At 37.6% G+C, this 20,857-nt stretch overlaps 2 protein-coding genes across 7 annotated transcripts in view; both read left to right on the forward strand.

Annotated features, from left to right (window-relative positions):
• LOC129777364 (60S ribosomal protein L9) overlaps nt 1-20,857 on the forward strand; it is a 432,239-nt gene that overhangs the window by 377,420 nt on the left and 33,962 nt on the right. The window lies entirely within an intron of this gene.
• Nucleotides 1-20,857, forward strand: part of LOC129777350 (excitatory amino acid transporter 3) — a 56,464-nt gene that overhangs the window by 25,694 nt on the left and 9,913 nt on the right. For all 6 annotated transcript variants that reach the window (XM_055783587.1, XM_055783584.1, XM_055783588.1 and 3 more), the window contains 4 exons: nt 16,928-17,155; nt 17,229-17,486; nt 17,555-17,597; nt 17,672-17,711. In XM_055783587.1, the coding sequence (XP_055639562.1) occupies nt 16,956-17,155; nt 17,229-17,486; nt 17,555-17,597; nt 17,672-17,711 (541 nt within the window). In that variant the 5' untranslated portion in view covers nt 16,928-16,955. The remainder of the gene's footprint in view (nt 1-16,927; nt 17,156-17,228; nt 17,487-17,554; nt 17,598-17,671; nt 17,712-20,857) is intronic.

Below are 20,857 nucleotides of genomic sequence, written 5' to 3' on the forward strand. Positions count from 1 at the left end.
TTTTCGCGCTAACGTAATTTCTTTGTTACCCAAAAACGCGTGGGCGTTGGAAATTCGATACGCGAGCGTAATTAAATTTTAAACCGTGACACCAGACAGATTGTCGTTTATTTTCGAAATGGATCATAAAGGCAAATCGTTTCTCATTTTCAGAGTATGTCCGCCAAATTCCCGAACTCGACCTCATTTCCCTCGGCGACGTTTCTTAAATTGAAGGGAAAACTTTGCTAAATGCTATTTTTAAGATTTCAGTTTAATGCGACTTGTAGATAGCGGATGACTGGTGACGGGCTGGTCGTGTCAATATTTTCGGAAAGTGTGCATTTTACGATGATTTCTGGGAGGAATTATTCAATTGGAATTTTTTCGTTCATTTGATTCAAAATCATTTTCAACTGGTATGGAGTATGAAGGGGTTGAACTGGATAACTCATCTTTAATTCAATGCCCAATTGAGACTGCAGTTTTAATGTTTTACAATCAAAGGATGGTTTCGTATCGAAATCGATGCGTTACACCTCTTGTGGAAATAATAAATAAACTAAATGGGTAACAGAAAAAGATAATGTATTTGAGTAGCTGTTGTGATGTCCAAACGATATTTAAAAAAAATAACTACAACATTCGATTCGATTTAAAAATTATTACAAAAAAAACAAACAAAAACAGGGAGTGGGTTATATCTATGGTATAACCGCAATGGTGACGTAGGACTATCGTTGATTTAGTGTTGTTGAATCTGAATCCATTCTGAATGAATGACTAAATGAATATTTGGGGGACTTCGAAAACGAGAGCGTTACGTTGGAGGTACAAGGTTTTATGCATCCAATATTGGATACGAAAATATCCTACTGATGGGGAAGGATAATCTTCAGAAGCTTCCCTGGTAACTACACTTGATTGAAAAATCACAGAACCAAATGTATTTGGTCGCAGTGTTATATGGTTAGAAAACATTAAAATAAACTCTTTCGCTTGCATGTTATTTTCAATGCCAAGGGGAACTGGCAAATTATTTTGCAGCATTCTTCCCGGATTCTTCCCGAAGTTCACCAGTGGGTAATGCTAACTTGATAACCACCTGTTAATTGCACTCGATTGAAAAATCACAAAACCAAATGTATTTGGTCGCAGTATTATATGGACAGAAAGCGTTAAAATAAACTCTTTCGCTTGAATGTAATTTTCAATTCCAAGGGGAATTGGCAGATTATTTTGCAGCAACGATCACTTCTTTCCGGATTCTTCTCGATAACCAGCAAACGTGAAGAGTTGCGCGCGTGTGTGTGTGTGGCGGTTGCTCCGATGTCTCAAGCGGAACCAATTTCCGATGCTGGTATTCTCTCGGTCGTCTTTTCTTCTTCTGATGGATCGGCTTTTCTGCGCTCCGTCACAGTCCCAAACAAACTGAATGCGTTTCAGGTTAGGTCAGACCAGGTAATGAATCCCTTGATCCCTCACCATCCAGCTCGTCCAGCTCGTTCAACTCGTTCAGTATGTTGTCTTGTCGATGTCCTCACGAAAAATGAATGCGTTTCATGGATAGAATGGTTTTGTATTATAGAGACTCTTAAACTTTTCAGTTCATTCGTCTCTAGCCTTGAGAAAGGCCCTTGGAACTCTACTCTAACTCCTGCATTACACCTCCACCCTCATTGCCTTGAGAAAGGCACTCGATCCCTCGCCGTCCAGCTCGTCCAGCAACGGTGTTGTCCAGTCAGTGTCCACACAATGAATACTGCGTTTCACCACCAGAATATCGCTTAAGTATGCTTTTTGTCCGTGACTGAATCGAAAGAAGGTGTGGTTTACGATGGCAATTTGGAAGGCAAACTAGAGGCGAATGAACTCTCTGAATTTTAAACTTTCGGCGACTGAGCAATAATCGATTGAGAATTAGGTTTTTCGCGATGTGAAACATTTTCCGTTGCGCGCGCATCCAATATTGGAAACGAACATATCCTACTGATGGGGAAGAATAATGTTCAGAAGCTTTCCTGCTGATTGCATTTCATTGAAAAATCACAAAACCAAAAGTATTTGGTCGCTGCGTTATATGTTAGAAAACATTAAAAAAAAAAACTCTTTCGCATGAATGTATTTTTCAATTCCCAGGGGAACTGGCAATTATTCTTCAGCAACGATAATATCTTTGCTGATACTCTCTTGGTCACCTTCTCTTCTCCTTCTGATGGCTCAGCTTTTCTGCGCTCCCTCACAGTTCCAAACAAACTGCATGTCTTTCAGGTCAGATCAGGCTAGATAACGAATCCCTCGATCCCTCGCCGTCCAGCTCGTCCAGCACGTTCACCTCGTTCAATTACGATGTTGTCTTGTCGATATCTTCACGAAAAATGAATGCATTTCACCACCAGAATATCGCTTAAGTATGCTTTTTGTGCGTGATTGAATCAAGAGAAGGTGTGGTTTACGATGGCAATTTGGAAGGCAAACTAGAGGAAATGAACTCTCTGAGTTTGAAACTTTCGGCAACTGAGCAATAATCGATTGAAAATTATATAATTTTCACGATGCGAAACAATTTCCGTTGCGCGCGCGTGCAATATTGGATACGAAAATTTTCTACTGATGGGGAAGAATAATTTTCAGAAGCTTTCCTGTTAATTGCGATTGATTGAAAAATCACAAAACCAAATGTATTTGGTTGCAGTGTTGTATGGATAGAAAACATTGGAATAAACTCTTTCGCATCAATGTATTTTTCAATTCCCAGGGGAACTGACAGAGTATTTTTCAGCAACGATTAGTTCTTTCCAGATTTTCCTCGATACTCGAAGCCCACCAGTGGTTAATGCTAACTCGATAACCACCTGTTAATAGCACTTGATTGAAAAATCACAAAACCAATTGTATTTGGTCACAGTATAACATGGATAGAAAACGTTAAAATAAACTCTTACGCTTGAATGTAATTTTCAATTCCAAGGGGAACTGGCAGATTATTTTGCAGTAACGTCTTTCAGGATTCTTCTCGATTTTTCTCGAAGTCCACCACCAGTGGTTAATGCTAACTTGATAACCACCTGTTAATTGCACTTGATTGAAATATCGCAAAACCAAATGTATTTGGTCGCTGTGTTATATGATTAGAAAACATTAAAATAAACTCTTTCGCATGAATGTATTTTTCAGTTCCCAGGGGAACTGGCAGATCATTTTTCAGCAACGATTGAATCTTTCCGGAATTTTCTCGATGCTGAATGGCACCCAAATGAAGAGTTCCGCGCGTGTATGTGTGTGTGGCGGCTGCTCCGATCTCTTCCCAGGGTACCGTTTGTGGCATCACTCTCCTCCTGATGGATTCTCTTCTGGCCTAAGGTGCACAAACAGGCTCTTGGTGACACCGTTCATCCGCGCTTTCATGATAAACGAAGAGCTCCACCACAACAGCGACAACATGCTCCAATCGCTGTTCAATTATAACTGAGTGGGTTTACGAGCGGCGCTCGCTTATATACCGATTGGTGATTTCAATAGCCTGTTTTGAAAGCAATTTTAAGGCTATTGAAACAAGTTTTTGGATGAAAAAGTAACAAGTATATAACGCGTAGACATTTTATCTTTCGAATGAAGTGTGTATCATACCATTTTGTTCAGATGTTTAAGAGCTATTAACGCCCAAAATCTCGGTGTCCGGCGTAACGCTTTCGTTTTCGAAACTTTGATTTTACACCCCGGTATAGAAATGAAAGACGTAGTCCTACGTCAAAAACCTCACCCACTTTGTGGAATTTGCTGTTTCATATTGATGCAAAGAATCAACGTACAACTGGTTTTCCTGTGTGCATCATTATATTTCCAAGTTCTCAAAAACTTTTCTGCTTTAAGGATTTTTGAAAATGTCGGGGATATAACCGGAACAACTAAGGACTACATCAAGGGCTGCTTTAAATAACTTATCGAATGTACAAGTAGTTGTTCTATATATTTTAGCAAAATTAATTAATTAAAGAAATAGTCTACAAATTATACTATGCAGCACATTTGGCAGAACAGCAACAAAAAATCCGAAATCAATTGTGTTCGCGTCAACTGTAGCCAGCGCAGTGGAATAAATATCTACCTTCGATTTTCAACTGATAAACACAACTCTCACTACTGGAAAGTTCCTCCTCCCTATTCGGCTTGCAATGTGTTGTACTTTGATGCTACTTTTTACCCGAAAACAATGCACGAATTCATGAAAATTGAATGATCGATAGGAATGTCACCAACCACTAACAAACCCAAAAACCCTCCTAAATTCATATAACACTCCCCTCGGCGCACAAACTATAAATCTCAATTCGCTTTTTTATTTCGGATATTTCTTCAGAATGCATTAAACTATTGCATTGAATTGTATTGTAATAAATATTTACAGAAAGATTCGATGGTTTTCTATAGATTGGATTCATTCTTTCCTCGCGAGAACAAGCTGGCCATACATATGTCGAAATTTGTATCCTTATTACCAATGCACGCAATGCATATTCTCTTCTAAAAACATTGATTGCAACCACATGCGATTATACATCTGTATCATCAAAGCCATCAAACTACTTTGGGATGGATCGAGTTACGATTGTCCTCTTGATGCCAGGAAAATGGGCGGTTCCCCTTCGGCTACCAGAAAAAATTAAACTCGTTTGTTGCTGTTTTTGTTACCTCTGCTGACGATGTTGGCGCTGCAGCTATTTTCTCGCTTATGGTCTGCTTATGGTCCCGGCTAGAAAATGAATTATCGGTTCGGAACCGAACGAGTGAAATTTATTCGATTTGGCTGGCTGTAGAATCACACAGGGGTGGGGTTGGCGACGCAATGTTTCGCTTTCATTGTGTTGAGAAAATTCGTCGTATGTACCAGCAGCCTTAGGAAAAAGGATAGATGTACGATGGATAACTACGTTTATTTTCGCAGTAGTATTGGTGTATTCAAATTGTATTCTGTTTTTAATCTAGTTGTCTGTTTTGATCGGCACAATTTGAGGAGCACAAATTGGACCAATCAAAACATGGGATATAGCGCATTTGGGTAATTTCATTTATCTCATTTATATCCGTTTAACTATTTATTTGATACATATATAAAATTTTCTATATTGTGATAGATTTTCTTCTTCTTCTTCTTCAATGGCACTAACTTTCCTAGAGGAACTTCGCCGTCTCAACGTAGTATTACTTGCGTCATTTTTATTAGTACTTAGTTGAGATTTCTATGCCAAATAACACGCCTTGAATGCATCCTGAGTGGCAAACTCTAGAATACGCGTGATCACAGTGCAAGTCGGAGGAAATTTCTTTGAAGAAAAATACCCCCGACCAGAACGGGAATCGAACCCGAACACCCGGCATGTTAGTTATGACGCCAACCACTCGGCCAAGGGAGCACGTGATAGATGCGTAGCAATATTTCGAGTCGAGTGATGCAAACTTCTTTCCGATATATTGATAAATTATCGAGTTATAAGCGTTCGGAATCGTCCATTATTTTCTACATGTTCAGTGATTAGATTTTCATTTTACCTCCCATATGGTCGTGGTTCTGCCAAAAAGAACCAAGCGCCATTTTCATGAATTTATGGTTTATACAAGAAACGCCCATTGGAATGTAAAAAAATTATAAAGGGTTGTATCTAGGACACGACCGCATATTTTCGACGTAGAACTACGCAATTATATTATGCAATCCACTTGTTTACCACTTCGAATATTATTTAAGAATGCATCGAAATTTTTGTAATAGATTATGTTCTTCGTTTCAAATAAATTTGATGAACGTCCTTTTACGTTTAATATGATGCCTAGGACTACCACAATATGTGAACGGAAGAATTGTCAAACGATCATTGTATGTTACATTTCCCTCTGAAATTATTGCACATCTCATGTTTACGTAGTTCTCAAACCGCGAAAGTTCATTCACCTCTAGTAACTGAAATGACAATTTTCCCAGGCTTCTCAGTTTAAAAGTACGTTTTAGGGAAACATATTCCGGTCTGCACAACGACAAGCGAATACAAAAGTATTCAACACCAAAAAATACCCCCGACTTGCAAAGCGGATTCCCATAGGTACGTTAATATTGAAGTCCGTGTTAGGGAAACACAGCTCAGTGGTAAAAAATACCCCCGACTCGCATGTTTTGACAGAGCGGATTCTCCCAGGCACATTGATTTTGAAGTTCGTGTTAGGGAAACACAGCTTGGTGGGAACAAAAATACCCCCGACTTGCATGTATATTTGCAGAGCTGATTTTCATAGGTACATCGATTTTGAAGTCTGTGTTGGGGAAACCGTAAATCGAGCCAATCCAAACTTGGCAGTTAGGGTGTTTAAATAAGATGAAAAATAAATGTAAACAAATGTATGGGAAAATGGAAATGCTTCTAGTTTTCATGAATTTGATCCGTTGAGAGATTAGCAGATTATAATGTATAGCATATCAAACAAATCTTAGAGAATTTCCGATTCGATTGGTATGCAAATTCTGAGAATTCGTGCACAGTGAAAATAGTGATTAATGTTGACTTTATTTTATAAAAACACGACCTGTTTTTTGATTTGGCACCCTTCCTGAAAGACGTAATTCCACGTCAAAAAATAAATTTTGATTTGCCAAAAAAAAGGTGAAGGCCCACCTAATATCTTCCTCAAGTCTAACTCAAAGACGGGTCGTGGGTTTCTCACAAGATTTTTTCATAAATTTGCTTGAAATTTCACAGACGTTGCTCAAAAAACATTTTGTTATAACAATTTTTTGGGCAACCACAAACCTAATCGGCTTGTATCCTGCATCTCTATTATCCTTATGTAGGTTTTTCTTCCAAAATTGAGGCTCAGAGTGTTTTGACACACGCCGGCTAATCCACGTTCTCCTGGTGAGAATACGAGACGCCTTTAATAGTTTCAGAAGTAGCATTTCTTTCTGGCTCTAAAATGTTATACTCGAAGAAAATTTAAAAAAAAATGCAGCCAAACCGAACCAAGTCCAAAAATGTCAATGTAATTTCTGAAGTCCATAGTCAAGTCATTCTCAATAACATAATACTTCCTCTCATATTGTGAGCTCACTTCTCGGCAATTTCGGATTCGGAATCTTCAAGAAAACGAAAGATAAAATTGTGTTAGACACGCAAAACTTCACTCTCTTTGCAGCCAAAGCGAACTAAGTACATGCAAACTATTAACACAATATCATTGTACAACACATGAGTATTTTGTAACTAATTGTCTTGACTAATTTAATAAATAGTATATACATTGACTCACTTTTGCTGTTTTTGACAATATAATATCCTAATAAATGAAAATAAATTGACTCAAAAATGCATTACACTTGGTTCGTTATGGCTAAACGCAATTTTGAAAAATACTAATCATCCCTCTTATCATAGTTTCACACTTCAAAGCAGCCCTTCGGCCGTCTTACTAACCAGATCCAAACGAAAACTGTTTCCAAGAGCTGTCCGAAACGGAAAAATCTGATGAAGATTCTGATAAATAGGAAAAACTATGTTTTTGGAGAAAACGATCACTATCCTCCGATGTCACGTTGTTGGTTTATGGTTCGCTCTTTGTTGAATGCAATTTTTTTCACAACCTGCTATACAGAACTTTTGTTTTGGAGCAGTTGTCAACTGTCCGAATGACGCGGTTAATTTATTGTCGAGAGATTATCAGTTACTGCATCCAGTGGTGTATGTAACTCAATTTTGAAAAAATTGGCGCTTGGTTCGTTTTGGCAGAACCCCGACCATATAGTCCTGTTAGACGTAGTCCTACGTTAAAATAAGTTTTGCACATTTGGTGCATCGAGAATGGTGTAACATACAATCAAATCGCGAAAAGGGCCAAAATTTGACAAATTTTGACCGGGGAGTGTAGAAAGAATAAATGAGAAGATTGGCAATGAGTGTTCCCTGGATGATCTGCCTAGATGTGGACTAAAACCCGGTTCTAGTGAGCCGGATTGGACCAGAAAATCGTGAATTATTTCATTAGCATCGATCTGCCTCTATTCGTGACATTACGAAGAAATTTGGTACCACCATCGGAATGATCCGGTGGATTTGAAACCCTCCTGAAAGTGCCCAAAAAAAACTTCGGAATAGCAACATCGTGCAAAGCACAGATACTCTAACATACTCTCAATTCTATCTAATTTTTCTATAATGATCCTGATTTTTCCAGATATTTGTACTTTTTAATTTATCAGAATGAAAATGATCCGTTATAAACATACAAATTTTTTTTGTTTTTTTTTTGAATGAGAACTGTTGTAATATTTCTTTCGTTTATTGTCCATCTATTCTCAAGCGGTTTGCGTTATCGAAGAAACACTGTCGACATTTATTGAAGCTTGAAGTTGGCGGCGAAGGAAGACACTCTATCAGATTAGCAGTGGATTAGTCCGGTCAGAAGGTGCTAGTCTGACAAGCCATTTGCACATTTGGCTTGCAATCTTTACTTTTCTCACAAATGGGACCATAAATTCTTCAATTTATTTGGACGAATGCTCAAAGAAGAGATTACTTCCATTGCAGATTTGGTGATGGCCTAAAGGGTGTTCCACATCAAATTGCATCACGGAAAAACGCTGAAAACAATTACCTAGTTGATTGATCCTTTTCAAACTTTCAGACAATAAAATATAACGCATTAGTGAGCTTTTGGCTTATTTATTTCATGCGACTTCAATACCATAAGCGTATGCTTGCTCCTCACCCTTAGTTCAACTCATAAGGTTCTGCACAACATCTGGCAGCAGCATCTTCTGTACGCAAACCCACTTTTTCTTCATGCCGTAATTCCTGTGCTTGGGGGGGGGGGGTTGTTCTGCATGTCCTTGGATACGAAAACGACCTCGTTAACTTCGTACCACTCCAGGTCATTCTTAGAATAGTGACACGAAGATAGATCCGGCCAGAAGATCAAAGGGCCCTTGTCTTGCTTCAACAGAGAAAACAGACTCTTCTGTAGACACGCCTTGAGGTAGATATGCCCGTTTTCAATCCCGGTAGTCACGAACGACGCACTCCGTTTGCCACATGAGCAGATCGCTTGCCAAATCATGTATTTCTTGGCAAACTTTGAAAGTTTCTGCTCCCTTCCTTCCTCCGAAACATCAAACTTATACTGGGCGGTGAAAAACAATAGCCTCGGAAGCTGCCGGAAGCCCGCCTTGACGAAAGTCTCATCATCCATGATGTTCCAACACCAGACTTTGGAGATTTAGAAAAGCATCTGAAGATATCTACGTTGGTGTTGAACATGTAGAAATAAAAACTACTGAACTGGGCAAGAACAAAACAATAGCTTTCAGGCCCATCCGCTGAACCATCAAATGGTTGAACGACTAAAGTTTGAATGAAAAATAGAAACTTTAAATAAAAACATATCCGATTAATTTGGTTAGAATGAAAAAATCCTGTCCTGTCCATATCCTAGGCATTAGCTATATAGTGACTTAATGTGCCCTACTCAAGCGTTGATAGTCCTCCAGTTTAGCCTTATTCTACTACCTTTTAATTCGTTACTACCATTACATTTTCGTGTGTACCTAAAATATATCATAATAAAGGTATTTACGTTGTCCAATGTGAACAAGCACTTCCTGGTAACTGAATAAATCTCCATTGCACCTCAATAAAGCAACGTATTTTTACTACAGTGTATATGTTTCCTGGCATTACTTGGATACCATCAACATTGTCTAATCAATAATTTAAATGCAAACATTCTGCTTAAAGCTAAAATTTTGCTTGGACTTATAAACCTAATACAGATTTCAATGCAATTTTTTTGAGAAAAAGCAACGGTAAAATGATTCTTTCAGATCAAAAACACAGATATTTATTTTGTCATGGCTGCTAAACAAAAGCTTATTCCGTATGTTATAGTAGGATACTGGGCCATGCTGAAGCAGTTCAACATAGTGGTCCAAAATAGGCAGTTCGTTCAGGAAGGCACTGTTCTTTGAATGCATCTCCAAAATGGTGAGCCAGCTGCCTGAATTCGAGATTATTCAGCTTCAAGGAATAACCAAGCCAGTAATCATAATTAATATGGATGGAGGACCAGACGAGATCCCGTTTTAAAAAGGTCATAGATACTATCGATTTATCATTTTTATCAATTGAATCTTGATCCAATACGCGTTACTACAAATGCTCCAGTTCGCAATGCTTTCAATCGTTGAACGTCGGATGGCTCCTCTTCCTCGGGAGTTAGTAGGCTTGATACTTTCTCATGATCATGAGGAATCTCTACTGAAAACGAAACATTTTAGAATGCGAGGAATTGTTAGCTGATGTGTGGAATAATCTAGCGACCGACGGATAATCCCTCAAAGACAAATATATTGAGTTCCCAAACTCCAAAATCAATGAAGCGGAATTAGTACGATATTAATCCTAGTGGTTTGCTCGTCACATAAAGACATCCCAAGGCCTTTCGGAAGTAGTGAAATGTAACGACAGGAACTGTTATTTTGAACCAAGGAATAGAAATTCTATGAACTTGTCGAAAGTTCTTCCGATTATATTCAAAGGAACTTCGTTAAAAACATTTGATTCAAACCTGGGCAGATATCTAGTTTTTTCTACTCTGAACGAACGACTTTGAATTTGTGTAAAGATTAGCGTTACGTAACATAAGAGGGAGGGAGGTTTATATTGCGTTACTTTTTGTTACATAGGGGGGAGGGGGTCCAAAAATCGCATTTTTAGCGTTACGTAAATTGTGCACGATGCCTTACTGGGCAATTGTTTTTCGGCAAATTTAAAACTTTCATCTGAGTAGGAACAAACAAGTAAGCAGATTAAGGTCCATCAGTGACGACAACATAATTCATAGTAGCCTTCATTCACCGGTTTTGTGTTGGCATCAGTGCTTGGAAATATCAGTATCACATCAATCTTTTCAGCTGAATTTCCGACCACATTCGATCATTATACTATTGCATTCGGAATACCGAAAATGAACCAACGCCGAACCTCACAATCACAGCAAGCCCCTCACAGTTGATTCATCCAGTTTTGTTCATTCTCTTTTTCATTCTGTTTTGCGTTCACGGAATGTGAGCAGAAGAAAATATCCCTAGTTTTGTCATTCATTGATATTAATATACCAGTTCATTCTCTATCAGCAGCGTTCTCCGACACTGACAAAACGGAGAAATTCGTTGAGGAAGATAACGAAGTACAGAATTTTCATAATAGTGACAAGAAATTAAATTGTTCAAGCATGCAAGGTTTCCATCTCAGTTAAAATGCTTTCATTTTACATAGTGAATTTTCAATTCCAATTCCACTTGTCAGAAACGCTTCAAAAGACTCCAATTCCAATGTAAAAAAATTACGTCTTGACTTAAATTTCAAACATTTTATTTTTGACTCAAATTCCGAACACACGAACATAAAGTGGTGGTGTCCAAGACACGACCGCAATGGGAATATTTCGAACTTCCTTTTTCAAATGGATTAAACTGTGTTATAGGATTAGCGGATGAAATTGCCAACATACAGCTTTGGCTGACAAAGTTTGCATTCGCTTCTCGGATCGATTCTGCAGAACACCTCCTCGCCGTCCAAGCCTATGCAATCCTTAGCTGTGAGTGTGCATGCAGATATTGCTATTTTGTTTTCATTTCCGCTTGCGCCACCGATTTGCGTTGCTCTTTCGGAGTAACTTCAAAAATAACTGAATAAGCAAGGCACTGACTCAATGAGAAAATCACACACATATCGTGATATTGAAAATGAACAGTCACAATATTCCTGAAAATTCAATGGCAATGAATAAATGTGAATGAATTCTCATGACTCAAGCTTTAAGAAAAGCTCAGATAGTACAGAATAAATATGAATAAACACGGTTGTAAATTTGTTTGCCGTCGAATAAATGACAGCAGCATCGACAAGCAAAATGAACGCGTTACACTGATAAAAATATATTTTCAATATTACTTAACAAGCTCAATATTTCCAAGCTCTGGTTGGCATCTTCTCTAATCTTTCTACTGTTTTTTTTTTCACATTGGCGCATGAAATTAACACTCTCCCGTAAATCGTCCGTCCAATGACTCTCTTCGAGTATTCAACAGGTGCCGATTTGTGTTCATTCATATATCACGAGCACGATTGTGGCGTGTCGTAGCGAAATCTGTAGCCATTCCATTCTATAAATGAATATGCCAGAGAATATAATGAATACTGCGAAAAAAGCGACAAAAATAATATTTGCATGTATCGAGACTATTTTTTTCATCGACAATTACAGTCTATAAATCAATGTTTATAATAAATACGTGCTTAGCGATATACACGAGTTAGTAAGGTTTGTTGCATTTTGCTGTTCACTTGCTCTAAACTAGCCTAGGCAGCATCAGCTGTGCGACGGAAAATGTGCAACAGATTGATGGCTACTCGACTACGTATTTTTCTTGGCAACATAGGCGAGGACTTTGCCTTGAGTTTCGGGAAACGAACGCAAGTTATATGATGCATGCAGCTTCCCTCGTTCGCTCTACCAATATTTTTTTTTCGCGGCATATAAATTTCCAGCCCGAATCAACCTCTTCGACCGTGAATAAGCAATTAAAGTGTATTTGTAGGGTTGAATTCGAAACGTGTTCTGTTTTGACATAGGACTACGTCTTACATTAAGGGTGCCATCAGAATCAGAAAACAGGTCACATTTTTACGAAATAAAGTTAACGTTAATAACTATTTTTGCTGCGAACGGATTTTAACGATTTGCTTACCAATCGAATCGGAAATTTTCTAAGATTTGTTTGATATGCTATACATTACAATATGGTTTAAATTGATGAAAAATTGGAAGCATTCCCATTTCCCCATACATTTGTTCTGTCCATTTGTGTGCTTTCCCGAACAGAGCTGTCAATAATGGGCAACTAATGCAGCCGCTAGAATAGAAACAACTAGTGATGTCTAAATTTTTCATTTATTCGATTATCGATTAATCGTTGGGACATTTTTCAATATTCGATTCATTCGAATAATTGTCTTTCAATATTCGATTAATCGAACGAATATTTATTTCTTAAAATAATCACGTATCACGTTGTCATTCTGGTCGCGTGATCTATCGGGTTGTCGATGTTAGATGGTTGGATGAAAAATGTTGGATAAAAAAAATATATAGCCTTATTCTTAGCCTAAAAATGCATTAAACCTGAGAAAGATTCCTTCTTTAATTAATCGCGATTACAGTGACAATTATTCGATGTATTCATATTTTGATTTCAAATTATTCGATACAAAATTAATCGATTACAATTTCAGATATTCGATTATTTGAATTAATCGAACGATTAACCGATGTCTCTAGAAATAACGAAGGAGGATAGCGAAAAAAAATATTTCGAAGTAAACTCCACCCTTGTATAGTAAGTAAGCTGTCGCACGGTGTTGGGCTTTGTGTATGTTGCTTGTTTTCGTTGCGTGAAACTGAGAACTTGTTCATTTTCTGTACATGTGAATAGCACACCTTTCGAAACTTTTAGTTGCCATTCGTATTTCTCTGTTCTGTTCTGATGCAACAAGCTCCTAGCATTGTTGACGGTTTGACCGAGAGTCGAGAAACGATTTTTCATAAACGATCATTCTTACGATGTTTCATTTTTATCGCTGCAACTGTGTGCATCTGTTAGACGCGTGTTTGATGCTTGGTGAATGGCGATGCATGGAAGATGCCTCTCGTTAAATACTCAGTGCTATGCATGCATTGATTTAAGAATCAAATTGCGACTTATGACCAATTAGTGTATTGTTCTTGCAAAGGCAAGAAAGAATTGTGCTTCTAAAAATGATTCTACAAAACCACGTAAGCCATTAAAACTTGCCAGGGTCCCCGGAACTTTTTACTAAAGAGTTATTTATTCAATTTCGATGTATTCGCAAATAATATCCGAAATGATAAACCAACAAATTTAAAAAAAAAGATTGAGTACTCCTACGTCCTGAGCGGTCGTAGCCGGAATATATGGAAGGTAAAATGAAAACCTAAACACAGAACATGCAGGAAAAAATGGAAGATTTCGTATGCTTATAACTCGAACATTTCTTACTGGATCGGAAAGATGTTTGCATCAATTGATAGGAAATATTTCTACGCATCTATCGCAACTAACAAAATGTTATTTTTCATTAGATAAGCAATTGAATAACTTTAAAATATTAGTTATCTTAGTTATCTAAACGCCCTAACTGCCTCGTTTTGATTGGCCTGATTATAAGCATTTCCCTAACACAGCCATCAAAACCAAGCAGCCTTGGGGAAATCGGCATTGCAAATACATGAAAGTAGGGAGACTTTTGTTCTCACCGAAAACTGTTCCCTAACACAGACTTCAAATTCAAGCAGCGATGGATAAATCGGCATTGCAAACACATGAAAGTAGGGGGAGCTTTTGTTCCCACCGAAATGTGTTCGCTAACAGAGATTTCTATACCAAGGTGCCTGGAGGAAATCGGCATTTCAAACTCATGCAAGTCGGGGGTATTTTGTTCCGACTGAAATGTGTTTCCCTAACACAGACTTCAAATCCATGGAGCGTAAGGAAATCGGCATTGCGAATTCATACAAATCGGGGGTATTTTTGTTCCGATTGAAATGTGTTTCCCTAACACAGACCTCAAAGCCAAGGTTTCTGCAAACAGCAAACTGCAAGTATTTTTGTCCTCGCTTGCCTTTGTGCAGACTGGAATATGTCAGTCCTAACACGATCTTCTAAACTTAGGAACCTGGAAAAATCGTGCAGGCACTAGAAGCGAATGAACTTTCCAGTTTCAAGCAAATTCGCGGTTTGAGAAGTACGTACACTTGAGAGATGTAAAATTCAGAGGGAAATGTAAAATAAAGTAATCGTTTGATAAATCTTCCGTACATATATTTTGTCTTAGGCATCATACCAAACGTAAAAGATCAATGAACATAATCTATCACAATGCATTAATTGACCTTACATGGCATTATACAATCCTTTTACTCACAAAGCAAATATATTGAATTCAATTGAATTAGGAAACTGTTTCATTCAATCAAGAATTTAATCAATACAACCGAATGATTGCTAAGCTAAGATAGTCCCACGTCAACCTTGCGGTTATATCGTCGATATAACCCACCTTTTGACGTATGATTACGTCTTTCGGGAACATATTGGGGTACTAATTGAAAATCGAAAATCGAGCACATCGTGAAAATTGTCCAATTTCAAACGTTTATTGCTCAGTCATTTCATGATGGATTGATGAAATTTTTGCGTCAATCGATTTCGGCACTCCATAACAATTTTTATATTGAAGAAAATAATATATGTGATGAAACTAACTATCGAACAATTAAAAAATCTCAACCCCTATCCTAACGGAAATACCCACTTCTGATTGGTCGATATTGATGACAAATGCGGCGGGTCCCTAACAGAGACATCAAAACCAAAAAAAGTAGGGGAAATTTTGTTCCTACCGAGATGTGTTCCCTAACAGAGACATCAAAACCAAGCTGCCTGGGGGAAATCGGCATTGCAAATACATGAAAGTAGGGGAAGCTTTAGTTCCTACCGAAATGTATTCACTAACAGAGACATTAAAACCAAGCTGCCTGGGGGAAATAGGCATTGCAATTACATGAAAGTAGGGGAAGCTTTTGTTCCTACCGAAATGTATTCCCTCACAGAGACATCAAAACCAAGGTACCCAGGGGAAATCGGCATTGCAAATATATGCGATACGACTAATTCTAGTAAATAAAATTTAAATTTGGAACTTTAGTGTTTGCTGTTTCATTAAATTTCATATCAATTATCGATCGTGTATTGCGAAAAATTTAGCACAATGTTAGAAAAAGTGATTTCCTATATGCTCTACATGTAGTATTAGTTTTTGTTAGTTCAATAAAAATTCGTATTGGGTTGAATAAACACTCAGAAAGTAAAAGTCATAGAAGAAAATTACCTTTTCCAAATCAATTATGTTTTCTCTATATTAAAGTAACATGTTTTTACTGGTGAGAAAAGTTGATAATTGTGTTCGGTATTGGTAATTATTTTATATTGCATTGGTGAGTTTTTTTTCTTTATTTCATCCATACATAACAACAACCAAACAAAACGGCCCTTTTCAGGGTCACCAAATCATTATCAAAGAGTTTAACGATGTAATTCTCCAAACATATCCAAAATCAATAGATAGCCTAACGGAATCCTACGTCAACTATGCGGTCGTGTTCCGGACACAACCCCCCTGTGACTTGTTGTTACCCGGGAGAATATTTTATTCCAAGGATTACAGAAGATGAACTTGTTAATGATATAGGTACTAATTGTACGAATTCATCTCGCATTCAAGACGAACATAAATGTTTTCAGTCATGTTATCAAAGATAAGCATTTATTGCTGTCACCTACAATGAACATCAATAGCCATTATCGGCAAGTTCAACAATTCGATAATGTTCCATACACACCTTTATCAATAGTCAAACAAAGGTGCACAAGCCCAATCGATAACCTATTCAACTCTGCGGATGCCTGCAACTGATTCCGATATCAGAACACATAGTTTGCTGGACATGACACACATCTCAGAGGAGTGTTATAATTATTTAATTATCATCTTGTTTTGAATGGTTAACACTTGGGTAACACTTGGCAGCGTGCGGCCACTGAGCCATACACCGCATTGTGCTTACTCGTATGTTTGAAGAATGTTTAAACTACTAGCGATGCGCGAATTTGTCGTAGGATAAACATCGCATTGAAAACACAAGTAGAGGTGATAATTTAAATCTTTTTGACTAGTCGTTAACATACAAATAATTTTTTTCAATATATTTTTTTAGAGCATCAAGTCGACTCAGTCATTTGATCAATTCTCTGTTGTTTTCTTTGCAGAAGTACCTCTAGCACCGTCGACAGTATTATGTCCAATTCATATGTGACGAGTAACGCGAGACCAACTGCACGATGGAAGCGTTTCCTCAAATCAAATTTACTCACCTTCCTCACGGTGCTCGGTGTGTTCGGTGGCACAACGTTAGGATTAGTGCTCAAAGGACAATCAGAACCATGGACGCAGCGAGAAGTGATGTACATCCAGTATCCAGGAGATTTGTTCTTACGGTAGGATCGAAGTAACATCACAACCGAAACAGGACAGACACTTACCAAAACATCCTCCTCTGCTCTCTTCCAGGATGCTGAAATGTCTGATCGTGCCATTGCTGGTATCCTCCATTACCAGCGCAATCGGCTCGCTGGATCTCAGCATGTCGAAAAAGATAGCATTTAGGGCAATTATCTATTACTTCATCACCACGGTCTGTGCTGTGGTGCTGGGCATCATTCTTGTCAGTACGATACGGCCCGGATCGGGCAAGGAAATGGGCAGCATGAAGGGTAAGGCTACCACCCGACAAGTACTCACCGCCGATACGCTTTTAGATTTAATCCGGTAAATATCCCAAAGATTGCAGATATAATTTCACTTCATGTTTCGCCGTTTTTGCTCTCCCATTTCAGAAACTTATTCCCACCGAATATAATACAAGCTACCATGTTCCAGGTAAGATAGTTTAAACATCAATTGGCAAGGCAGCAATTTAATAGACGCTTCTATTTGTTTATATGTCTTTTTAGTTTCGCACGCTTCTAGTCTCACCGGGAAATGCCACTGATGGTAAATATACGATTGCCTAGCTGTTATCAGATTGCACATATAACACAATCCCAACACCAAACCGTTGTTTAGACCAATCTGATTGGCGGGTGCTCCCCCTGCAATTAAAATGCAATTTGATGCACATTCGTCATAATAATATATTACAGTCCTCTGTCTGTGCTTGAAACTGCATGGCTTCAGGACAATACACACATGCTCAACCCAATTCGTACATTTTTCATAAGTTGAAGATCTTTTCATATCCACAAATGTAGACTTATAAGGGATTGAGTTCCCAAAGAACTAGAGGACTGTTATGGGATTCTGGCAATAGCACGTCATTCGTATCAACATCAAGTCGCATAGAGACAAGCGGGGATGATGCTTTTGATGTTGAATATTAGTAGCACTATGTAATGTGTGTCTCCCTTCTGTTGAAGTGGGAACCACACAGTTTGGTAAATTGAGGAAATCCTCTGTTGGGGTTTAATATCAATATCTGTTCGGCGAACGAGATTGCTTACTTGCTACATTCATCCACAGTATTTGTTTGGAAATTTCACTCTACAATCTAGTGACGGCACTTCACGTAATGATTACAAATCTCGAAAATACCACTACACTTCCAGAACAGCTATTTCAAATATTTGCCTTACCAGCTTAGATGTCGAGGAGCGTTTAAATTTAAACTGCCTATTTTTGTGGTTTTTTTGAAATAGGGAAATACGGAAAAAAGGATTTTTCATATGATGATGATGATAATGATGGTTCCGCCTCCTTTCCCTACAGAAGTTTGAACAAGACGAGTTATCTAAATGATAATTTTTTCATTCAGCATTGAAATCAGTTTAGTAAAAAAAATCGAACTGATTTTATCTATCTTCTATATATATATATATATATATATATATATATATATATATATATATATATATATATATATATATATATATATATATATATATATATATATATATATATATATATATATATATATATATATATATATATATATATATATATATATAGGCGTTCGGAGCCTTTTGAAAAAACTAAACTACTATTTAGACCGACTGACACACGCGACGATCACCACTAGACTAACTTTATTTTTTCCAACAAACAATTCAACACTTAGACTCTACTTAATTCTACACCTATCTAGCTGTGGGAACTGCTGATGGACAACATTCCTCGCCGGTCGGGTGTATCATTCCGTCCTGTGTGTTGCGGCGCATGTTGGAGGTGTCGGGTTGCGTGGGTTAAATGTGCAAGTCGTCAAGTGGTGACGACTGCACGTCAGCTGACTCTATAACTGCTCCCTCCTCAAAGTCCGAAACGTCCCGGTTCGATGGGAATCCTTGTGGCTCTTCGAGTTTGGGGTCTGCGGCACAGGTGTTTATTGATGACGACGGCAATATGCGATTCTCAATTTTAAGGGTGTTTCTTCGTTTGGTGATAAAAATCATAGTTATTATTCCAATAAATAGACAAATTGTTGATAGGCTGACAGATGTGTACATTCGCATCTTCTGCTCTCCTATAAGGACATCTAAATGGTGTCTATTGACAAAGTTAAGCTGATCAATTTTCTTCAGTTCTTCGGCCTGTGTTTCCAGAATTCTTAAGCCATCAAGGGGTATTACAATGGCCGGTTCAGAACGTAGCAATTCTATGTTCGAGTATCTGGTTTTATTAATGGTCAATGAACAGTTATGGATTTCCAACAGGAACATCCCGGATATATTACGATTGGTAATGCCACAATCAGTGTCAATACGGGTCATATTTGGTTCTTTCACCACTATGTGATTAGTTGTGATTTGTTTTATGGTTGATTTTTCGTCATATTGCGTAAACAGACATTCACCTGATAATCCTCGCAGTAGCTTTGAGTAACATAGATCTTCGGTATAGTCGATTAGGTTTTCATTCTTACATATCGTTGATTTTCCGACACGAGCGCAACTTGTAATGATAAAGTAAGTATTATCTGCGTTGATGATAGCTGAAGACGATGGCAGTTTCAAGGTCTTATGCCCTACTGGTAGTGGTTCTACAATAAAATTTTGATAGGTACAATTTTGTAACAGTGGAATAGATACAATGAATATCAATTTTGAATTATTGTAAAAGGCGGTTAGCTCCATATATTCGTATACTTCATCCGGATTGTGAACTGATATCTGATTTTCCTCTAGTTTATCTATGGCAAAGTCTAATTCCTCATGCGTCAATATTTGTTTTGATATAATATTTAATTTAGCTAGTTGAATTTCGAAGCTATTCGGTCCTATATAGGTCCTCAAAATGTTTGTTTAGATAATCGATAGTAAAAATTGCTTTCAATATTTCTTTGAGAATATGGAGATTTTGATTGTTTGTGTTTTGGGTTTTTATAATGTTTATGTTTCTCGAAATTGTGTCCTGTTGATGATTAACTTGCTTTATAATGTGGTTGATTCTTTCTTCTATCTGTAAATTTATTTTTGCTTGTTCATTGTTCTCATTGACCAGTAAATGAGTTGTAGTTTGCAAGAGGGAAATATCTTTTAAAATTGACATAAGGTCGTTATTGTCCGGATTTCCGGTTATCATCTTAATTCCGGTTCCGAGGATATCTAGTAATCCTCTACGGGTTCGACTCTTGGGTCTTAGATTAGAATATAAGGAACGAGCTTTACTAAATTTCATACCAACAAGTTCTGTAAGTTCTGAAAAATTAGAATATTTTCTTAATTCAATAACCGTTTTTGAAACTCTTTCGAAAACAGATTCGTAGTTGGCTAAATTAATTACATGGTAGATTTTATGTTCTCCTATTTTCATAAAACTCTTTCCATATTTTAATGTCAGTATTCCAGGGTTGTTGTTAAGAGTTGTTATTTGGATGGACCGGGAATAGCAGGTTATAGGTAAGAATAAGAGTGGTAGGAAGAAGAGTAAATTGTGTGTCTGCTTCATTCGGAGTCCTGAAAAAGAGAAAAATATTTTAGTTAATTGGTCCATCATAAGTTTATTATTGTCGTACACGACGCATATTAGTTTTATGGAGTTTACGTTCTTTATCATCGTTATAAGTTTCAATGTGGTCAGCAGAAACAGCAAGCAACAGCTTCGAATTTCTCTCGAGTCTTAGATTTAACTCCCTGCCGTTCATTAAA

Source organism: Toxorhynchites rutilus, chromosome 3 (assembly GCF_029784135.1).
Source record: "Toxorhynchites rutilus septentrionalis strain SRP chromosome 3, ASM2978413v1, whole genome shotgun sequence".
Classification (NCBI taxonomy): domain Eukaryota; kingdom Metazoa; phylum Arthropoda; class Insecta; order Diptera; family Culicidae; genus Toxorhynchites; species Toxorhynchites rutilus.